General features: G+C 47.4%; 1 protein-coding gene across 3 annotated transcripts in view; it reads right to left on the bottom strand.

The window, feature by feature from the left end:
- The window catches only part of SCAF8 (SR-related CTD associated factor 8), a 2,093,867-nt gene that overhangs the window by 1,581,005 nt on the left and 492,244 nt on the right, over positions 1-20,618 (bottom strand). For all 3 annotated transcript variants that reach the window (XR_011268119.1, XM_069607748.1, XM_069607747.1), the window contains exon 8: positions 10,356-10,532. Coding sequence is in view for 2 of the 3 variants with exons in the window: in XM_069607748.1 (XP_069463849.1) it covers positions 10,356-10,532 (177 nt within the window). In the remaining variant the exon portion in view is untranslated. The remainder of the gene's footprint in view (positions 1-10,355; positions 10,533-20,618) is intronic.

Genomic DNA, 20,618 nt, shown 5'->3' on the forward strand with positions numbered 1-20,618 from the left:
ATGTTCCCCTGGGTCTGGCCTGGCAAATTCCACTTCTGGGGAAGTGTCCAACCCACTTGCTTCCTGTAAGGATTCTTGGAGGTCTTTCAACCTACCTTCCTCAGAGGTAGATTCCTCTGGTACAGGAGTTGCAGGTCCCTGCAACTCAAAAGGTCTTTCCTGATCCGAATCCTCCCCTTTTTCATAAATAGATAAGACTCTGGAGTGATCAGGTCTTGATAATGGTATAAATCCCATTTCCAGAGCAGAAGGGGCCAAATTCGTCATGATTGGCTGAGAAAAAGTCGACGCAGACGTTAAAGGCTTCGAAGCCATCCAAAAAGGCGTCGAGAAAAGTGGTAGAGGCCTCGATGAACTCTAGAGTATCGGGATTCTACTCGAGGTCGCCAACGACATTCTCGTGATAGAGGCTTTGGGTATGGCCACTGGCTGTGAGTTGGCCGGGGGTTTGTCCTTTCCCGGCGTCGACTCGACTGACCTGTGCGTCGAAGGGATCTTCGACGACAGCATCGAAGAGGCGACTTTGCCTTTACTCGAGGGTTTGTGACGCTCTCGAGTGGGTGCTTTCGCCGGGTGCTGCGACTCACGGCGTTTTGATTTTTCGGGTCTTTCACCCAGGGTATCACCCTCAGCAGTCTTCGAGGGGTCAAGGCTGGTTTCTCGAAGACGCTCAGCATCTTATTCCTGAATTCCTACCACTCAGCCTGAGCGCTATGTTTTGTGGGGCAGGAGACCCTTTTGGGGAAACGGAAGACGACGAGGAAGGGGATCTTCGACATCTCTTTTTTGAATGCTTAAATCTCGAAGAGTGATGGGAACTGCTTCGAGACCTAGAACGAGAATGTCTTTTGTGATGGCAAGGAGACGAATGTCTTGACTCCGCCGAGGAATCTTTCGAAGAAGTTTTAACTGCCTTACCTCTCTCGAGCTTCCACTTGCGCTCCTTCAAGGCTTTCGCCATCATGGACATGCAGTCCCCGCACTCCGAACAATGGTGCTCGATTCCCAGGCACCATAAACAGATCCTGTGAGGATCCGTCAACAACATTTTCTTTCCACAGTCTCAACATTTTTTGAAGCCGGACCGTGGAGTCGTCGGTTCGGGAGAGGAAGCCATTGAGTACAAGTCGGTATTCACGAGCAATAATGAAGTATATTTGACTGAATAACTGAGCAACGATATTCTGAGGCCCCACGAAGCGCGGAAAAACGGAACTGAGCAACGGACGCTGCGTGAGTATTTATACACGTGATGATGTTGGCGCCGATACAGAGGCCGTCGAGGGACATCAGCTCGAGGAACGTCGACGCGCAGCGCCTTCTATTGAACATTTTTTTCCGAGGCCAGCAAGCTGGGAGATGATCTATCAAAGATAAGGAATACGTCGGGGGACACAATCCCTTCGAAATTGTTTTACTTGACTGGGGACTAGACTGTATTTTTTCTTGTTGATAGAGATTCCTAGACTGAATAGAAGGCCTATGGTCTTTTGGGTGTTCAAAGAACATGTGGCGTACGAGTCCCCTGTTATGAGCCATTTGTCGAGGCAAGGGTAAACCGGGACGGATAGTCTGCGCAGGTGTGCTGCTGATGCTACTGCCAGTACCTTGGTAAACACCCTTGGCACCGAGGCGATGCCGAAGGGGAGCACTTTGAATTGGTAATGCCTGTCCTCTACCATGAACCGTAGATATTTCCTGTGCGCTGGCAACATTGAAATATGAAAGTATGCATCTTTCATGTCCAATGTAGCCATGTAGTCCCCCTGTTTCAACAGTGGGGTTACCTCTGTAGTGTTAGCATGCAAAACCTTTGAGGTTTTATAAATGTGTTCGCTGGGCGCAGATCTAGCACAGGGCGCATGGTGAGGTCCTTTTTGGGTACAAGGAAGTACACTGAATAAATACCCTTGTTTACCTGAAGAATAGGGACAGCTTCTATGGCCTCCTTTCCCAGCAGCGCTTCCACCTCTTGCTTAAGGATCTCCAGATGGTCCGGTGAGAGGTGCCGTGAGCGCAGTGGTCTAAATTGTGGAGGTCGGGCGAATTCCACACAGTACCCGTGGGCGACCGTCTTTATGACCCACTGGTCTGAAGTAATCCCCTCCCGTGCCGTGAGGAAAGATGTTAAGCGCCCCACCGACCGGGGTGACATGGGAGGGTACCTGGATCTGATGGTCATTTCTGACCAGAGGCTGTGGGTCCTCCAAGGTTGGGGCCTCTACCTCTAGCTTTGCCGCGCCGCTGACCCCTTAGTGGGTAGTATGTGGGGCTCCTGAATTTTGTCCAGCATTAAAGTTTCCCGTGCCATAGTTGTTCTGACTTGCACGGGACTGCCCTCGAAAGGACCAACGAGAATTACCTCCTCTCTGGCAGGAAGCTCAGAGTAATTTGTTGCAGAGACTTAAGAGTCTCAATCTTTTTTTGGCTGTTTCTAGGGCCTCGTCAACAGCCTTTCCGAAGAGGTTAGTTTCTTCAATGGGTTTATTGATGAGCGCAGCCTGTGTTTCAGGCTTAAACCCTGAGGTACGAAGCCAAGCGTGCCTTTTAAGTAAGGTCCACTGGGCCAGAGACCTGCCTGCTGTTTCAGCCGTGTCCAGAGTTTTCTTTATTACATTCTGGTTCACTTGTCTGCCTTCGGCCACAATAGTGAGAAGCTTGGACCTGATGGGCTCAGGGACCTCCTGGAGACCTTCCTGTACAAGGTTCCATTGAGCGTGGTATAGGCGGCAGCCGAGCTAACCCGCTTACCTAAGGCATATAACCTCTTGGATTCTTTATCCGGAGGCGCCTCCCCCGTAGCAAGGGGTACTCCTGCCCGTTTCAGAGTGGTAGTCACTACCAGGGAATAGGGGGTGGCGTGCCCTTTGATGTATTGAGGGTCTGAAGGAGCTGGCCAAAATAACTTCTACTCTTGGGTTCACTACCCGGGTCTGAGCTGGTGACACCAGGGAGGGGACCAGTCTTCTCTTAACAGAATTAAGGAGGGGAATGGCTGGCTAGAAGGGGGTTTCTCCTTCAGAATGTCTTCAACAAAGTCCTGCTCAGGCACTGCCTCTTGAGTAGTGATTTGAAAGTGGTCTGCTGCCTTCCTTAAGATGGCATTGAAGGCCATTTGGTCGTCTACAGGTGAGGCCTGGCGAGCTGGGGTGGACGGAGGAGAATCCAGGCACAGAACATCAGTGTCCTGATCCTGTTGGGGGAGCGTCCATGGGTTCGTCCCCACTTGGTGTGTTTCTTCCCAATTATCTGTGGCATCCTAGTCCTCATTGTAGCCCTGCGGGAAGGAAGTTTCTTTACCTTCACTGTAAATGCCCTGATAAGTATCCATTTGAATGATGTCTTCATGATGGACGGGGACTGAGGGTGGATCCTCTCAACTGTGCAGCAGATTGAAGATTAGGTTCTCCACGAGATCTTTTCGGGGAAGGATGGTTAGAAAAAAAAAAGTCAAGACGGTCCCTGCACCCTTCAAATTTCTCCCTTGTCTATTTCGAAGAACTAGAAGGGCCTACGGGTGGAAAAACGTCGTCTTCTGCCCCTTGACGCCGAAATTTGTCACTCAGGGTGTTGGAAAGAGGCTCTTGATTGTCCTCGTAGTAATAGCGAGAATCGGGGCACCATGGCGTATCTATGGATTTTTCCGCGGCCTACCCCATGTTTTTCGACGGAACAGGTATAAGCCCAACCGCCTAAGTAATTGTTGAGATACTGTGTTCTATTTCTGCCGAATCGGCGTGAGACAGTGGTTCCGAAGGTCTATCGGTAGATTTTTCCCCTTGAGGCCTATTCGTAGTTTTTGGGACCACCGGAGCGTCGAAATTCTGCGCTTCGGCTTGTGAACTTGATTTAGGGGTAGCGCCCTTGTTTGTTTTGGAATGCCCAGTCAAACGCTGCTGTGGATCTGACCGATCCGAGGAATCCGCCGACATTTTCGATGGCCCTGCTGGCGCGTTCACCTTTTTCGACGTAACCGTTGAAATAGGTGGAGGGGTTGTGTGCATAATGTAATGTGTTCTTTGTACGCCCCTGTCGCCGGGTGTTGTCTCTGAAGCGAGACTAGAGTCAGGCCTTGAAGGGACGGGTGCGGCAGACCTAGAAAGGTCATTGGAGTTGCCCCTGTCACTTTCGGCAGGTGTGGGGGAAAAGGGTTCTGCCCACGACATACCGTACGCGGCTCACCGCTTTACACGGTGCTCCTTAAGGGTCTTGGGCTGAAGGAGTTTACAAGCCGCACACTGCTTTTCGTCGTGATCTAAGGGGAGACAGGAGTTGCAGGTCCAGTGTTCGTCCTTCCACGGGTATCTGACTCTACACTTAGGGCAGAACCTAAAAGGAGTCCTTTCCATGGCAAAAGAGAAAGATGACCAGACCTAGAGGGTAAAGAGGAAGAAAGAGGAAAGACAACGGAAATATGGCCACACCGACCCCACTCTCCCTACTGTAAAGGCCGGCCAGAGGGCCCGGCCACGTGGATGCTTCAGCTGCCGGATGTTAGGTGCCGAAATCCACCACTGTAGACAAGTCCCCCCACGGTCTTCGGCGAAGTTGTTCTTGCCATCGAAATGACTTAAGGGGGAATAACCGACAAGTTGGTTAAGAAACAATGTCTCTTATGTTAGAGCTCCGCTATAGGGCGACCAGTATCTGGGCAGAAAAAAAAATCTGAGGGACCTCGGCACGTGAGGGATTTTGGGTACACTACACGTCACGATTGGGATAGTGTTACAGACACGCCTATGCAGACGTCCGCTTTCGGGCCCCGAAAGACAAGATGCAACACTCCGCGGTTACTGCTGGATGTCGGACCATATGCACAGCATGCGATTCTAAGCAGATTAACAAGCATCAGAAAGGCATTTATATATCACTAGTACACTTTGTAGATTCTGAGGTTGGTAGAAAGAAAAGGTTAAGGGGAAGGAAAAAGCTTACAGGTTCTCAAAGCACTTAAATATTCAAATGAAGTATAGACAAAAACCTTTCCCAGCAATAATAGTTAAAAACCAAGTTATCACCTCTGAGGGACAGTAAACATCAAAGTCAAATGGACTAAAAGAGTTTGTGGGGAGCCAGGACAGCCAAAGTCAATTGGAGCACAGTCTATGTAGCTGACACTTCTTAGACAGCAAAGTCTTGCACAAAATACGTTTTTTGAAGAAAAATCACTGTAGGGTCACAAGCCATTACACTTGTGAAGGGTAAAGCTGAAACGAACTCTAGCCAAGTAGCTACGGCAAGTCTCTACTGAGAAGAGCAAAGCTAAAGAAACTGAGATAAGCACCCCAAGTCGGAACAGTACCTTTGGTTAGAAGAAGGGTGGTCCAGCTGGCTTCTGTCTGGTTGCAGTGATGGAGATCCTGGTTTCCGGGGCCTCAGTCGTGGGGACAAGAGGGAGGACGAGTGGAGTACTCAAGCAGCAGGAATTCGGAGGCAGCTACAGGTACTTTTCAGATCAGCGGCACGTGCCGGTTTCAGTGCTCGGTAAACAGCAAAACTGCTGATCTTGGACACTGGTTGGGCTTCCTTCATTCCTCTAGTCCTGCACGCTCGTGAGGGGATTCAAGCTCTGGTCGTCCTGCTTCTGGAGGATCCTGGGGAGACTCCTGGAGCGTCTGGTCGGATTACAGACATTGCACTAGACTATGTATTTCTTGACCCCCCTGGCACTCGCTTCCTGCAGCAGCAAAGAAGTACAGGCAGTCGGGGAAGGTGGTCCAGTGGAGTTCATCTCAGGGTTAGTTGGTCCCACTAACCCAAGGGAAGAAGTTGTCCCTTCAGGAGCTTCTTTTTTCTATTCGAAAAAGGGTTTCATCACAGCAGCAGGGCTTCACCGGACAATTCAAAGGTCTAGGAGGAAGATGCAGCAGGCTTCGTTCAGTTTCTTCGCTGGGTTGTTTTTCCCAGTGGTCGACTGTCTTCAGACCCAAAACCCTCAGATTTTAAAGTTTCTCACATTCATGCACAGACTAGCTGTCACTGAAACAGCAGGGTGGCTGTCCTGCCAGTACAGCCAGCCAGCCAGGACTGGGAGCATTTAGGCATTCCTAAAGACAAAGGACAGCAGTGTTTTGTGAACCTCCCTCATTTCCTGCCCTTCCAGACACACTGGAGCCAGAGGTGGGTTTCAGTACTAAAGCCTGCCAAAGGCAAAACGAACAAAGGGCTCAAACCTGGCTTGGCGTGCATAGTAAAACCCAAGAAAGATCACACAGACAGAAAATGGCAAAACAAAAGAAGATCGGGCCATTTTGACAAAATGGTCACCCATGGGTGCTATACTGCAGCTGAGGATTCAGCCTGCAGTAGAAGAGCACAATGGTAGGACAATTAAACCACCACCACCAGCCATTTACAGTAGTGAGGGTAACATACAAAATGTTACATGAGTAGGTAGGATAAAGGGCTACTAAGTAACCCCCCAGGAACCAGTGTGGTGGACCCACAAAGAGAAAAAGGCAAGTAAAGACAATTTCACTTTACTATTCTTGCGAACAATAGTTCACACAAGAAAAAGGGTATTCAAACCTTATGAGAAATCTAAATGATTTCTATGCGACACTGCACTGAAGGTGTGTGTGTCACCATACAAAAAAATAGATGCCTATGAGTTTGTCAGACTCCAAAAACAAAGGAAACCGATTATCCAAATCAGGTCAAAACACATGCAGGAATGAGAAAAAGGGCTCACTCACTCAGGGTTCAAATTTAAAAATCCTTAAGTCCAGCAAAAGAGCTGGGGGTCTCCAAGGTTGAAGAGAATTAGCACAGAAATTCGAATTCTCCCTACCACCGTAGAAACACTGGTAGAAAATATGGTGGTGACTCATGAGAATTGCAGTGTCCACTTATCTGCTATATATTCAAGTCTTTTCTGTGTTTCTTTAAACCACGAGTAAGCTGTGGGATACAGCAAAACCTTTCTGGTAGCGATAAATTAATAAATGTTTGCATAACTGTGCTCCAGTCTTTCTTCATGTGATAAGTGTGAAGTTTTCAAACAACTGTATGCCGAGCCGTGCCCACCTGTTAGGTAAATGTTAGAGCAGTCCAACTGGTGAGGACTACACAAGACTTATCTGCTTGGTATTAGGTAACCCACCTTTTAATATAGGCCTGTACTACAAAAGTTGGAAGTATGAGCAGCCAGGCTCATCTTAAGAGGGGTAATGTGAGCTGCAGAGCTGTACAATTGAAATTGGTAAAGTACAAGTAGCCAAGCAATAATTACACACTTAAAGTTGCATATAAATATTTATAATATACACAAGGTTTAAGTAAGCATTCTTTAAAAAGTTGTATCCTCTAGTAACATTCAAAGTTTGGATTCAGTTTGTAAAGGACAATCAAAGTTGGTTAATACTTGATGCTAGCACATTTTCCAGCACACGGGTGTGACTTCCGTTAAGGTCAGCATTGCACTTATTTTCAGTTACCAATTCAGCTACCGAGTTGTAAAGGAAGGAAAGGTTAGTATCAGATTTAGAACATACTTTCCACAATGTGAAACAATTACAATCTCCCAAAGGGAGGCAGATCATTTTTTACTCCAGCAATAATGGTGTCCACAATTATAACCTGAGGGAACACGTAATGCAAAGTCAGTAGGGTTAGAAGAGTGCCTTTAGGGAGCCTGGACAGCCAAAGTTAATGGACAAAGTCAATAGTTCCGAGGCTGTTCGTCTTAGTTAAAGTCTTAAAGTTAGTAAGTACAGCAGAAATCGCAGTAACTCAAGTGAGCTACTTTGTAGAGAGCACGGGCTGTTCAGGCCAGTACAGGGGAGTTGGTATCAACTCTAAAGTGGAACAAAAGCACTTTGCAAGATAGGAAGCACAACTTAGGCTAAAAGGTGAAGATCCCAAGCCCCACAGTACTTGCGATTCGAAGAAATATTTTTCAGCTGGATTCCTCCTTGCTACAGCTTGGCAGACCCTTGTTCCTGGACTTTGGTTGTGGTTCGAAAAAAAGGAAGTCTGGCGGGCTCTTGCGGCAGTACTCCGAAAAGGGACTCGGCTATGGACTTCCTTTGTTTCAGCGGCACTTCAGCGTTTTGGCGCCTTTTCCTCAGCGTCAATGAAGAATGAATATCTTTGGTTGGAAGAAACTTGCTCCCTAGGTCCTGGACTCTGGTGAGGGGACTCTGGATCAAGATTTCCTGTCTCTGTAGGGTCCTCGGGATGCCCACAAAGATCTGGCCGGATTTGGACTTTGCAAGAAGATGCACTCGTCAATGGTCACAGGACCCCTGGCATTGGGCTTCTGTAGCTCTGGTGAGGCACAGCAAGTCGGGGGTTGCGCCAAATGGAAGCATGTCTTGAAGCTAGTTGGTCCCACCAGCCCAAGAGAGGAAGTCGTCCTGTACAGGTCTTCCCAGTCGATATGAAAACGGGTCACCACACCTGCAGGGCTTCACCGGGCACTTCGCGGTCCAGGAGGGTACTACTGGCGTCTCCCCTTCTTCAGATGTTCCTCTCCGGTGGTCTACTCTCCTCTAGTCCCAAAACCCTCACTTTTCATGCAATTTCCCATTCATTCACAGCCTATGCAGTCAATCTCAGCAGGGTGGCTGTGCTTTCAGGACAGCAAGCCGGCCAATCAGGACTAGTTTCACTCAGGCACACCTAGAGACAATGGGCAGGGAAGTTTTGGGACCGTCCCTCACTTCCTACCTTTTCAGACACACTGGAGCCTGGGCGGGCTTCAGGGCTGAAGCCTGCCAAAGGCAAAACACACAAAGGACTCACACCTGAAACAAAGTAAAAGCCAAGAAGGCAAAAAAAATAAAAAATCAAACGGGCCATTTTGGGAAAATGGTCACCCATTGGTGCTGTACTGCAGTTTAGGGTTCAGCCTGCGGTAAAAATGCACATTGATACTAAAAATGAAACCACTGCCAGCAGCCATTTTAAGTAGGTTAGTGTAACCAATTTTTTTACATGAGAAGTGGAATAGGGAATTACTAAGTAACCCCCCAGCACTCCATATAGGGTGGTGTGGTCTGACCCCGCAAAGAGAAAAGTAAGATCGGATCATCTTACTATTCTTGGGAACCGTAGTTCACCCAAGAAAGTGTATTTAAACATTCAGAGAAGTTCAAGGGGCATTTCAGTGGCATGGAACCCAAGGTGCTTTGTGCCACCAAACAAAAAGCAGAGGCCTATGGAGTTTGTCAGGCTCCATAAAACAGTAGTCAGGAACAACACAGGAGAGAGTGAGAAAAAGGACCCACTCACTCAGGTGGAAAACATCACAAGCCCCAAGTCCAGCAAAAGAGCTTGGGGTCTCTAAGGTTGAAGGGAATTAGCAGAGAAATGAACATTCACCCCAAGACTGCCCCATGACTCAATCTGAGTTGGTTTGGATACAAAAAACGAAATGTTAGGGTGAGGGTATTAATATGTTTTCATACCACTAGGGTCATTTGGTTACAAATGAAGAAAAAGGCTTTAGCATGGTATAGTCAAAAACATATAGATTGAACCAGACTACTCCCCAACCCACTGTCTAAGAGAATTCACAAAGGGACAAAATGAGGTGTTTAAAGAGCATCCCTGCAGTTGTAGCTAAATGGGAGTATCACCAAAAGAGGTTGCGTCTGCAGGGGGAGTTCAGTACAAGTCTGCCTGAAAAATAAGTCTAAAAACCAAGAAAGGAAGCAAATTGTTTACAGGACTCTGAGACCAAACACCATAAATGGAAAGGTAACCCAACATCTAGTTTCAGATGGCGCTCTATTCCAACAGCGGTCACATGCATTGCTAGCCCCACCACTCCAACCTCTCTGCTTGTCTCTTCTTTAAACTCTCAACCAAGAACTCCTTTCCACTGATCAGACATTAACAACAGCTAGGCAAAGAATGCCTGAATTTCCACAATGGCAGAAGCGGGTAAATAAATGCTTTAAAGTGGCCCATAAAGATGCATGCAACGATGTGTCACCTAAGGAAATCAGAATATGCCTAAATGGGAATAAAGACAAGTAAAGTCCAATGGCAGTGGGTGCAAGGAAAGACACCAAAAAGGAAACTACGGGGACAAATACACACAAAGCGTTAAACAACTTTAAAGAGGGGAGATGCAACAGCAAGACAGAGGAAAGAAGAACCAAAAGGGACATCAGACAAAGGAGCACACAGGAAAGGAAACATCTAGGTATCAAGCAACTGAGCAAAGGAAAAGTTAAGACACCAGTGGGTACAGAGAAAACACCATTTGACTCTTAAATTCCAAATCATTACAATTGAATGTGGAAGTAACATGAAGGCAAAACTAGTAGTCTAACAGTAAATAAAACCAGGAAAAAAAACAGATTTAGCACCATGGTATTGTCAAATATTTGTATGGAAAGCTGTACCTTGCTTAGAGAGACCGTCTGCTCAAGTGGATTTAGCGTGTTTGATGCTGCTGCTGCTGCAGTGAGCTGCGCAGTCAATGCCTGCAGTTGAACAACAAGACCAGCATCCAGTGCCTGAAGCAAAGAGGGCTGTGGTTTCTGCTGTTGAATTTGAAGTGTCTGTACCAACTGCTGAAGCTAATGCAAAACAAAAGATTGCAGGTTAACAATATATTTTCTTGCAGCAATCAATTGCAGCCAACCACACTTTTTTTCACTGTTCAGAAGGATTACCAAAGTCTCTCAAGGTAGCGTAGACTGAGCAGTAAGGCAGACTTAGGATAGAGAGTTTGATATGCAAGTACAGTTATAAATGAGGCTTCCAGTTTTCCGTTTTTACTAATTTATACACGTAAATACAGATGGAAATCAATCTGCTTTCTGTGTGTATTTATAAACGGGTCATTCTGTCTGGTTCTCTATGATGTTAGTCATACATGGCAGGCCAATTGCATTGCAGATTGGCAGCATGGAGAGTGTAAAAGATTTATAAAAATAGCATTAAGTTCTTCAAATTGCTGACAGCATACAAGTTAAGGCAGCAGAAGTCAGAGGAGCATCTGTTTCTTATGGGAAAAATGAAGCTAGCATTTTCCTATATGACAGCATGTGTGCTTTAATGAACGCATTTGTTAATTGGAATAAATGCAGAAAAATACTGGTTGCGAATTAACTTTTTATATGACAAAATAAACGTGGATATAAAAAAAAGGCCAATAAATAAATCTGGCTAAATACCGACAGAAATGGCAGAAAAATAAATTCCATAAAACTGGGAGCCTTAGTTATTGTTAGGCAAAGTTTGAATGCAGCACCCTCTGGGAACACTACAAGCAACTAGGAGTACAGATTTAGGCAACCCAACCTTTGGTATAAGCTTGTACCACACAGTTTTTGTAGCGTGTTGAGAAGCCAGGCTCATCTCAAGAGGGGAAATGTGAGCAGTAGTGGCGTTACAAAGATTCACAGATACAGGTATTTAAAAATACTCTAACACTCAAGGTTTCTTGCATAAACAATTAATGTATTTATCAGTCACTTATAAAGCCTTCAGAAAGGAGCAATAGAATAGTAACACAAATATACTTCAATAGTGTACACGCTGAATTTCTGAATCAGACAGGACCCTTTTGGGATGGCGCACAGACACAACCTACACCCACAGGTGACTTCAGTAACAAGGATGCTGGGGACATTGATATCTTACTGTTGGCATTCAGAACACTTAAAAAGTTGGTAGCAGGCAAGGGTTATTAGAACATAAGAAATCACAAATATTCATAAGCAGGGCAAATACTTTCTGATACCACTTATAAGAGTCATTCAATTCAAATCGGCTAAGCCAAAGTCAATGGGCAAAAGTCTTTGTATAGGATGCAGCACTCAAGGTAAGCAAATGGAAAAGTCTTTGCACAAGTTCTTAGGAGTCTTCGATAAAAAGAAGAATCAAATGTAGGGCCACAAGCTGGTTAGACTTGCGAGTTGTAGAAGTTACAAGCACTTCCACAGTAAGAGGCAAGTTCTTAGACTTGTTTTACAGTACCTTGGTAAAACAGAAAAGATGCAGCTGAAGACTTCTGTTCCTGAGCCTCAGTCGTGGGGATAAGAGGTAGGATGTCGGGGGACTCCTGCTCTGCACTGGCACTGTCAAAACTGGCAACCAGCAAACTTTATTTGCAGTGGCTGTTTGGCATTTCAGCTACTTGCGGTGCAGCAAATAGCAATAAGCATGGTTCCTGGCTTTCAAGGTGGACTTTCAGCACATCTGAGGTCCTGTGCTCAACTGAGGGGGGTCAGGCTTGGTCAGTCATGCTTCATGGGAGTCCGGAGGATTTTCCAAAAGCTTTAGGCCAGTTTACAAGCAACACAAAATCTGGTGTCCCTCTACCTGGCTCTACGGTTTCCTGCTGCAACTAAGGCAATTCAACCAGCTCTGAGATGGGTGTCCAGGTGGCTTACTTGGGAGTTGCTTGGTCCCACCAACTAAAAAAGGGAGAAGTCGTCCTTGCAGGGCTTCTCTGTCAATGCAAACTTGGCAAGTAGTCACTGCAGCAGGGCTTCACCAAGCAAACCAACGGACCAGGAGTTGCAGCAGGCATCCTCTTCAAGCTCTTCTTCGGTACCTTAGTCCAGTGGTCAACTCTGCCTTCCAAGCCAAGACTCCTTTTATTCAGTTCTCTCCAATTCATTCCAGCCTAGCTGTCACTCACCCAGCAGGGTGGCAGTCCTTGCTGGACAGTCAGCCAATCACCACAGAGTGCATTTGGGTCTCCTAGAAGACTAAGCACAGGGAGTTTTGTACACCTTCCTCACTTCCTGCCTACCCCAGACACTCTGGAGCCAGAGGCGGGTTTCTCTCAGAAACCCTGCCAAAGCTGAAATGAACAAAGAGACCAAACCAGGTTTGGCGGGCAGAGAAACTTTATAGAAGGACCTTTCCACAAAGACCTGGCAAAAAAGAAGACAGGACACCATTTTAGCAAAGATGGCAGGATGCCATTTTGAAAAAGATGACTCCCGCGGTTAATGTTACCGGGTCCGCAAACAGTCGCAGTAAATGAAAACCAAGGTGGATCAAAACGAAACCACTGCCACCAGCCAGTCAATTGAGGAAAGGGCAACATAACTAATGTTATATGTGCATTTAGACACAGGGGATACTAAGTAACCCCTCCAGCATTCTATTGTAAGATAGGGTGTGCTGGGTCTAGCAAGTACAATGCTAAGTAAAGTCAATTTCACTTTACTGCTCTGGGAAACAGGAGTTGATCCCAGAGAAGGTATTTAAACCTTAGGAAATCTGGAAGACTTCCCTGTGGCACTGCACTGAAGGTGCTTTGTGACAATTGTAAAAGATGATGCCTATGGAGTTGGTTAGACTCCATAACCAAAAACAAACAGTGTATACAATCACATTAAAATACGAGTGGGGAAAAAGGGTGTCGCACTCTCCAGGTTAAAAAAAAAAGTCTGCAAAATCCAGCAAAGTTGCTGGGGGTCTCTAAGGTGGAGGGAATCACACATTGAGAATTCTCCACAACAGATAAACACTCTGAGATAGCTAAGTAATAAAACTCTACAAAGGTATAAAATACTATTTACTTACTAGGCACAAACGTGCACGGAAGTAAAACAAATAAACTAGCCTACAGCATACAACTATACAGGGTTTTAAATTGATGGGAGCTATTTAGCTCCTGCTTCTATACTAGGAGAGTCTGGTTAGTTTAAAACCAACAGTTACCAGAAGCTACGTTTGGCTCCCCAGGTCAACTGGTGCCCTACAAAAATGCTTATGTGACATTAACTTTGAATATTTGAGAATGTAAATAGATAAGTAGGGCACATTTAAATATAATGGAGCATACATAATGGACCAATTCAAGAGTGCATCTCATGTGGAAGCTGCAGTTGCAGTGCACTGTGCACTCAGTCCTCATTCCCCAGCAGTAGCTCCTGCCTGTCTAATGCCAGATACCCAGATGCTGGTTTTTGCTACTGCTCATCGAATTTAATTTCGAACCCTGCAAATATATCTACAAAGCAGCAATCTCAAAATGAGACTGCACCATTATTTCCAATAAAACAGCGAGCAACCATTCACATAAGCAGAGTGGTCGAAAAGAAGTAGTGGAACTATGTTGCCTACTGGTCTGCACCACTCCACACAAACCCCATCGCCACACCCCCTCCCATGCACAATACAAACCACAAAACACATGTGCCTGCTGTTTAAGGGAACGTCCAGTACAGTGCAATGAAAGTGCAAGTTTCAACGTCTTCCTACACTTTTATTTTAAAATGAAACCGTTGCGTAACTGTTTTTTTAAAATAAAAATATAGGAACAGTAAAAGGTAATTAAAATAAGTAGAGGAGCACTGCTCCCGCCCAGTTCAACTGCAGCATAAGCATAGACATACCGAGTAAAGTGCAGAGAAAAAAAGGTTAAAGCACACAACCTGAGCATTTCTTCTCCAACTGGGAAGTAGGAGTTCAAATCACAGCTATGAACCTGGATAGGGATGCGGCGGAGGTGCGAGGGGGTGTCTCCGACGTCTCAAAAGTATCACTGCACAAGTTTTGGGAGAGCAAACTAATACAAAGGCGACCTTTTTAAAGCACGCTTTTAGGAAAACCAGTTTAGTACATTTAGTGGTTACCCAGGGGGCTCTTTTATGCCCATACAGTCGATATGAGGCGAGAGGTGGTGGTGTTTGGGGGAGAGGACATAGGGGTGCAAACGTGTTATGTACATTTGCACAGCAAACTGATTTCTATTCAAAGTAAATTATAAATTACTCACCGTAGTGACTAACGTATTCTTAGTCCTTAGTCCCCTCTCCTCCATGCTGCATGGGCGTCCGTTCCAAGGGACAGGAGACAGAACCTTTTACACCAGAAAAAACATCATTCCCCTTTAAATTTAGAGGCGCAGCCCTGGGAGCATGCCCTACCCTGACTCCGCCCACCGGCGCCACTCAGTCACCATTGACGCGTCGACAATATTTAACATTGCCTAATGACACTAGTATTGGGGGGGGGGCATGGAGTGACGTATGGAGGAAAGGGGACTATGATGAGTAACTTATAATTACTGTTACCTCCCATCCCCTCTCCTCCATACTATGGGCGATTACAATTGAATGTAGCCCCAGGGTGGAGAGGAGACCCTCCTTAAGCAAAAAGGTTCCTGTCCGAAGGCAGCGTCTGACTTAGAGCCGGGGTACAAGAAGTAATGCTTACAGAAAGCCAAAGGGGTGGCCCAGGTGGCCGCCCTGCTTAGGACTTGCCACGGGACCTGCCGTTGGAAGCCGATGGCCGTACGTGCATGATGGCCGACAGCGTTTTCTGCTGCCCCTCATAGGCCTCCTTGATGGCCACAAATATCCATTGAGCGATCAAAGCCTTATATGCTTGCTAGCCTTGCTTGGATCCTCCAATAGTGACAAAGAGCGTCCGACTTGCGGAAGCCCTTGCTCCAGTCCAGTTAGAATTTCAGATCGCGCCTGGCATCCTGACAGTGCAAGACTCTGAGCCTCGTCCTTGGGTTCAGCGAAAAATGTGGGCAAGACAATTTCCTCGTTCAGATGGAACACTGAGGGTACCTTAGGCAGGAATACCGGGTAGTCTGCAGGACCATCTTATCCCTGTGTAAAATGGTATAGGGCTCTGAGGCCAACAGAGCCTGGATTTCGCAGACTCTGTGACCGGAGGGGAGTCCCACTAGCCAGGCTGTCTTAATGGTGACCAGCCTGATGTCCGTGAACGCCATTGGCTCGAAGGGTTTGTGCGCCAATGCGACCAACACCATGTTGAGGTCCCACACCGGATGTGGCTTCTTGATGGGCAGGTAGAGTCTGGACAAGCCAGTCACATGCTTTTTGATTACCGGGTTGGAAGAGGAAAAGGTTTCCTTCTCTGAATTTCATTAGGCCCCCACATGCACACCTGATGAGCGAGGTGCAACGAAAAGGAGAGCACATCATTCAAAGTGCATGTAAAGGGGTCAATCTCCGAGTTGGCCCAGTGACAGAATGTGACATGCATTACTTACCGTAATCACATTTCTGATGATTGTATCTGCTTAGATTCACATGCTGTGCATATGGTCTGACATCCAGTGGTAACCGCAGAGTATTGCATCTTGTCTTTCGGGGACCGAAAGGGGACGTCAGCATAGGCGTGTCTGTAACACTATCCCTATCGTCATGTGTGTAGTACCAAAAATCCCTTACGTGCCGAGGTCCCTCCGATTGTATTTTTTCTGCCATGAGGGAGCCCAAGGCTATAGTGAGTGAGTACATAAAGAGAGAAAGTAGTAAGACGTCTATGTTCCTTCCACCCCGAGCGGGGCTGTAGGAAGGGCGTATGTGAATCTAAGCAGATACAATCATCAGAAATGCTATAACGGTAAGTAATGCATGTCTTCTGATGCTTGTTAATCTGCTTAGAATCACATGCTGTGCATAGAATAGCGTGCAGTACCCGGAGTTGGAGGTGGGTTGTGAGAAGGAACAGTAGAGAAAAGATGTCTTAGTACTGCTTGTCCCACCTGAGAATCAGACCTAGAATGAGTGTCTAGGCAATAGTGTTTTGTAAAGGTGTGTACAGAACTCCAGGTTGCCGCTTTGCAAATGGACTCAAGAGGAACATTTGTAATGAATGCTATGGATGCCCCAGTGCCTCGAGTCGAGAGTGCTCTAGGCTTGAAGGGCAGTTCTCGCTTAGCAAGAGTAACAGCATGATGCATTTGACAATCCACCTTGAGATAGCCGATTTAGAGTCACGATCCCCCTTCTCTACCAGCTGCCACTGAAACGAAGAATTGTTTAGTCTTCCTTAGTGGTTTAGTTCTTTCCAGGTAAAACATGACTGCCCTACGCACTGTCTTCCCTTGCAATTGCACCTGAAAAGCTTTCAATGCTTTGAATACCGCTAATAGCTCCAGTAAGTTTTTATGATTGGACGCTACTTGAGGGGACCACACTCCGTGTGCTGTCTGCTGAAGCAGGTGAGGGCCCCCCCCCACCCCGTGAGAGATGCGTCTGTCGTGAGAGTGGCTTGCTGTCATGATTCCTGCCTCTCATGTCCCCAGCCCTCCAAGATGTCAGGCTGGAGCCAGGCCACAATCACCTACATGGCCCTCAAGGGCCTCTCCATCCCTCCAAAGACCCACTTGGAGTCAGACTTGGCGCTTGTGGCACCAGACTCACTCACTCACTCCCATAGGATAACATTGGGGATTGGACTTGTACTGCATTGATGAGGACAAGATGGATGCCCCCACATATTTCGGTTCCCAGAACTGCATGTGCAGTCTAGTCTTTTGGGTGTGGTTCAGCCCAGAGACACCTAGGATACCCAGAGACTATTTAAGCCACGCCCAGGCTGAGAACCATGCTTTGCGTTTTCTGCACCTGCAGCGTGACACTCACCGTGTTCGGATCGGTCTCCAGCAGGCCTGCATCTTTCCTCTGAGCTCAGCTCCTGCAAGAACAAGAACACTGTTAGGAACAGCCTTACCTTGCAGCGCTTCTGCCCATCATTCATCGCTCCTTCTGTTCGGCGGGCATCTTCGGCGGTGTCATTCTCATCACGGCACGCCGCTTCCTAAGGAAAAGGGAAAAGAACAGAAAAAAGGCATTAGTAGGCATTCTGCAAATCTTCGCTTATTTTTAAAAGACTGTACAAGCTTCAAGCGCTTACCTGAATCCCAGCCGCTCTGGGGGAACTCTGTCTCCGGAACGTCTCATCCATCTGCAAGAGGGAAAAGACACTCCAGGTTAGCGTGGAAACATCTAGAGGCGGCGCATACGGCGCATACTCACCGCATTTCTTCTTCATAACCGGCATCCACGCTGAAAACGTTGCGGCACCTAAAAGACACAAAAATAACTCAGTTCAATACAAATACAAAAGGGTCGCATCGTGCTCACTCACCTTCAGCGCTACTCATCTCAGCAGCATGTCGCCATCCCCGGAGGCCGGCCATCATCTAAGGAAGGAAAGGAACGAAGTTAGAGAACTGTTCAAAAGACTCATACTTACCTGTCGGACTCTTGCCAGTGAAGTAACTAGGCAGCAACGAGCCCGCATCAATCAAGCTGAAAGCAGAACGGAGAGCACACTTTCCAAAAAAAAAAAAAGGGGAGCTGTGGATCAAAGGGAAGGGTTGGACACTGGGGAAGAAGGGGTTCAAGCACACAGACAATAGGGAGTTAAACTCTACCAATCCTGTGCTTCAGGCCCAGTCTCCAGTCGAGTAGACTCCAGCGAAGGGTTCGAGGTCGTAAGAGGTCAGAACAGGCTGAGTGACGTCCCCGTGGATACCAGGTGAGCGTTATACTTCCACTGCAGGGGTGGTGAAGCTCTTCCCCTTCAAGAGGTTTTCTCTTGACCACCACTGCAGAGAGAACGAAGGCTGGCGAGACAACTAACAGATCTTCCCATTGTCCGCTGGCCTGACACCATTGGCTGTTGAGCCACTCTTGCATGGGACGCATGCGCAGCCGCGCGTGGGGAACCAAGTATATACATGACGCCATCATCCCTAGCAAACGCATGGCCTTGCGTACTGTCACCTCCCGACTTGCTACATATTGAGGAATCAGAGAGCATGTTCTGAACCCTCTCGCTGGAGGTGAAGACAAGACAGTCTTCCGTCCGGATTAGCGCTCCCAGAAATTGTTTTACTTGACTGGGGACTAAGCTGGATTTCTTTTCGTTGATCGAAAAACCCAGGCTGAAGAGATCTACTGTTTTTTGGGTGTTTGAAAAACAAGCGTCGAACGAGTCCCCCGTAATAAGCCAGTCGTCGAGGTAAGGGTAAACTGGGACTGATAGTCTGCGCAGGTGTGCTGCTGCCACTGCCAGGATTCTGGTAAACACCCTTGGCGCCGAGGCCGAACGGGAGTACCTTGAATTGGTAGTAGTTGTCCTGGATCATGAACCTTCGGTATTTCCTGTGCGCTGGCAACATTCAAATATGAAAGTATGCATCTTTCATGTCCAATGTTGCCATGTCCCCCCGTTTCAGCAATGGGATCACCTCCTGCAGTGTTACCATGCCAAACTTCTGGGGTTTTATAAACTTGTTCGCTGGGTGCAGATCTAGAACAGGACGCATGGTGAGATCCTTTTTGGGTACAAGGAAGTACACTGAATAAATATCCTTGTTTACCTGAAGTATAGGGACGGCTTCTATGGCGTCCTCTCCCAGCAGTGCTTCCACCTCCGGTCCGGTGAAAAGGCGCCGTGAGCGCGGCGCTCTGAAATGTGGAGGTAATTCCACGCAATAACCGTGGGCGACCGTCTTTAAGACCCACTGGTCGGAAGTTATCCCCTCCCATGCCTTGAGGAAAGAGGTTAATCGCCCCCCGACCGGGGTGGCATGGGAGGGGACCTGGACTTGGTGGTCATTTCTGACCAGAGGCTGTGGCTCCTCTGGGATTGAGGCCTCTGCTTCTACCTTTGCCGTGTTTGACCCATTGGGGGGTAGTAAGTGGGGCTTCCAGATGTTTGGTTTGTGTTAAAGTTACCCGTGCCGTAGTCGTTTTGACCAGCACGGGCCTGCCCTCGAAAGGACCGCAGAGAATTATTACCCCTCTGGGAGGAGGGTTTCTGTGTAATTTGGTGCAAAGACCTTATAGTCTCATGCTCCTTCTTGGCTGTCTCCAACGCTTCATCCACCGCTTTCCCGAAGAGGTTAGTCTCCTCAATGGGTTTATTAATGAGGGAGGCCTGAGTCTCAGGTCTAAATCCTGATGTACACAGCCATGCAGGTCTTTTCAGTAGAGTCCCTTGTGCAAGAGACCCGTCTGCTGTGTCCAGGGTGTTCTTGATCACATTCTGGTTGACCAATCTTCCCTCTGAAACAATGGCAAGAAGCTTTGTCCTGGCGGGTTCAGGAACCTCCTGGAGGCCCCCCTGAAGCAAATTCCATTGGGCATCAGCATAGCAACCCAAATGGTTATGCGGCTGCTGACGTGACACGTTTGCCCAGGGCATACAAACGCTTAGGCTCCTTGTCCGGTGGTGATTCTCCCGTAGCAAGGGGTACCCCCTGCCCTCTTTCGAGTGGTAGTCACTACCAGTGAGTCCGGGATGGCGTGCCCTTTAATATATAGAGGGTCAGAAGGAGAAGGTCGAAATAATTTTTTGACTCTCGGGTTCACTGCCCGTGTCTAAGCAGGTGAGACCAATTAGGAAGCTAGCCGTCTCTTAACAGAGTTAAGGAGGGGGATGGATTGACTCGCCAGAGGTTTTTCCTGAATATCCTCCACGAAATCCTGCTCGGGTACCGCCTCTTGAGTGGCAATTTTGAAGTATTCAGCTGCTTTCTTCAACATGTTGAAAGCCATTTGGTCATCCACAGGGGAGGCCTGGCGAGTCGGGGTGGACGGAGGAGAGTCTAGGCATAAAACATCAGTGTCCTGATCTTGCTGTGTCCATGGGTCCCGACCTTCCTGCTGGGTTTCCTCCCAGTTGTCCCTGTTGATCTTCGTCATAGTTTGAGAAAAGAAGCTTCTTCATCATAGATGTCTCTATATGTGTCCATATGGACCACGTCTTGTTGGAAAACAAGAGACTGATCTTCCTGAATTTGGAGGTTTGGGTCTACCCGAGCACTTTTCAGGGGAGGATGATCAAAAGAACTGATAATCTGCTCCAGCCGATCCATACAACCCTTGAATTTTTCTGTAGTCTAACATTTAGAGGACCCA

Source organism: Ambystoma mexicanum, chromosome 4q, assembly GCF_040938575.1.
Source record: "Ambystoma mexicanum isolate Mex_15411 chromosome 4q, UKY_AmexF1_1, whole genome shotgun sequence".
Classification (NCBI taxonomy): Eukaryota; Metazoa; Chordata; class Amphibia; order Caudata; family Ambystomatidae; genus Ambystoma; species Ambystoma mexicanum.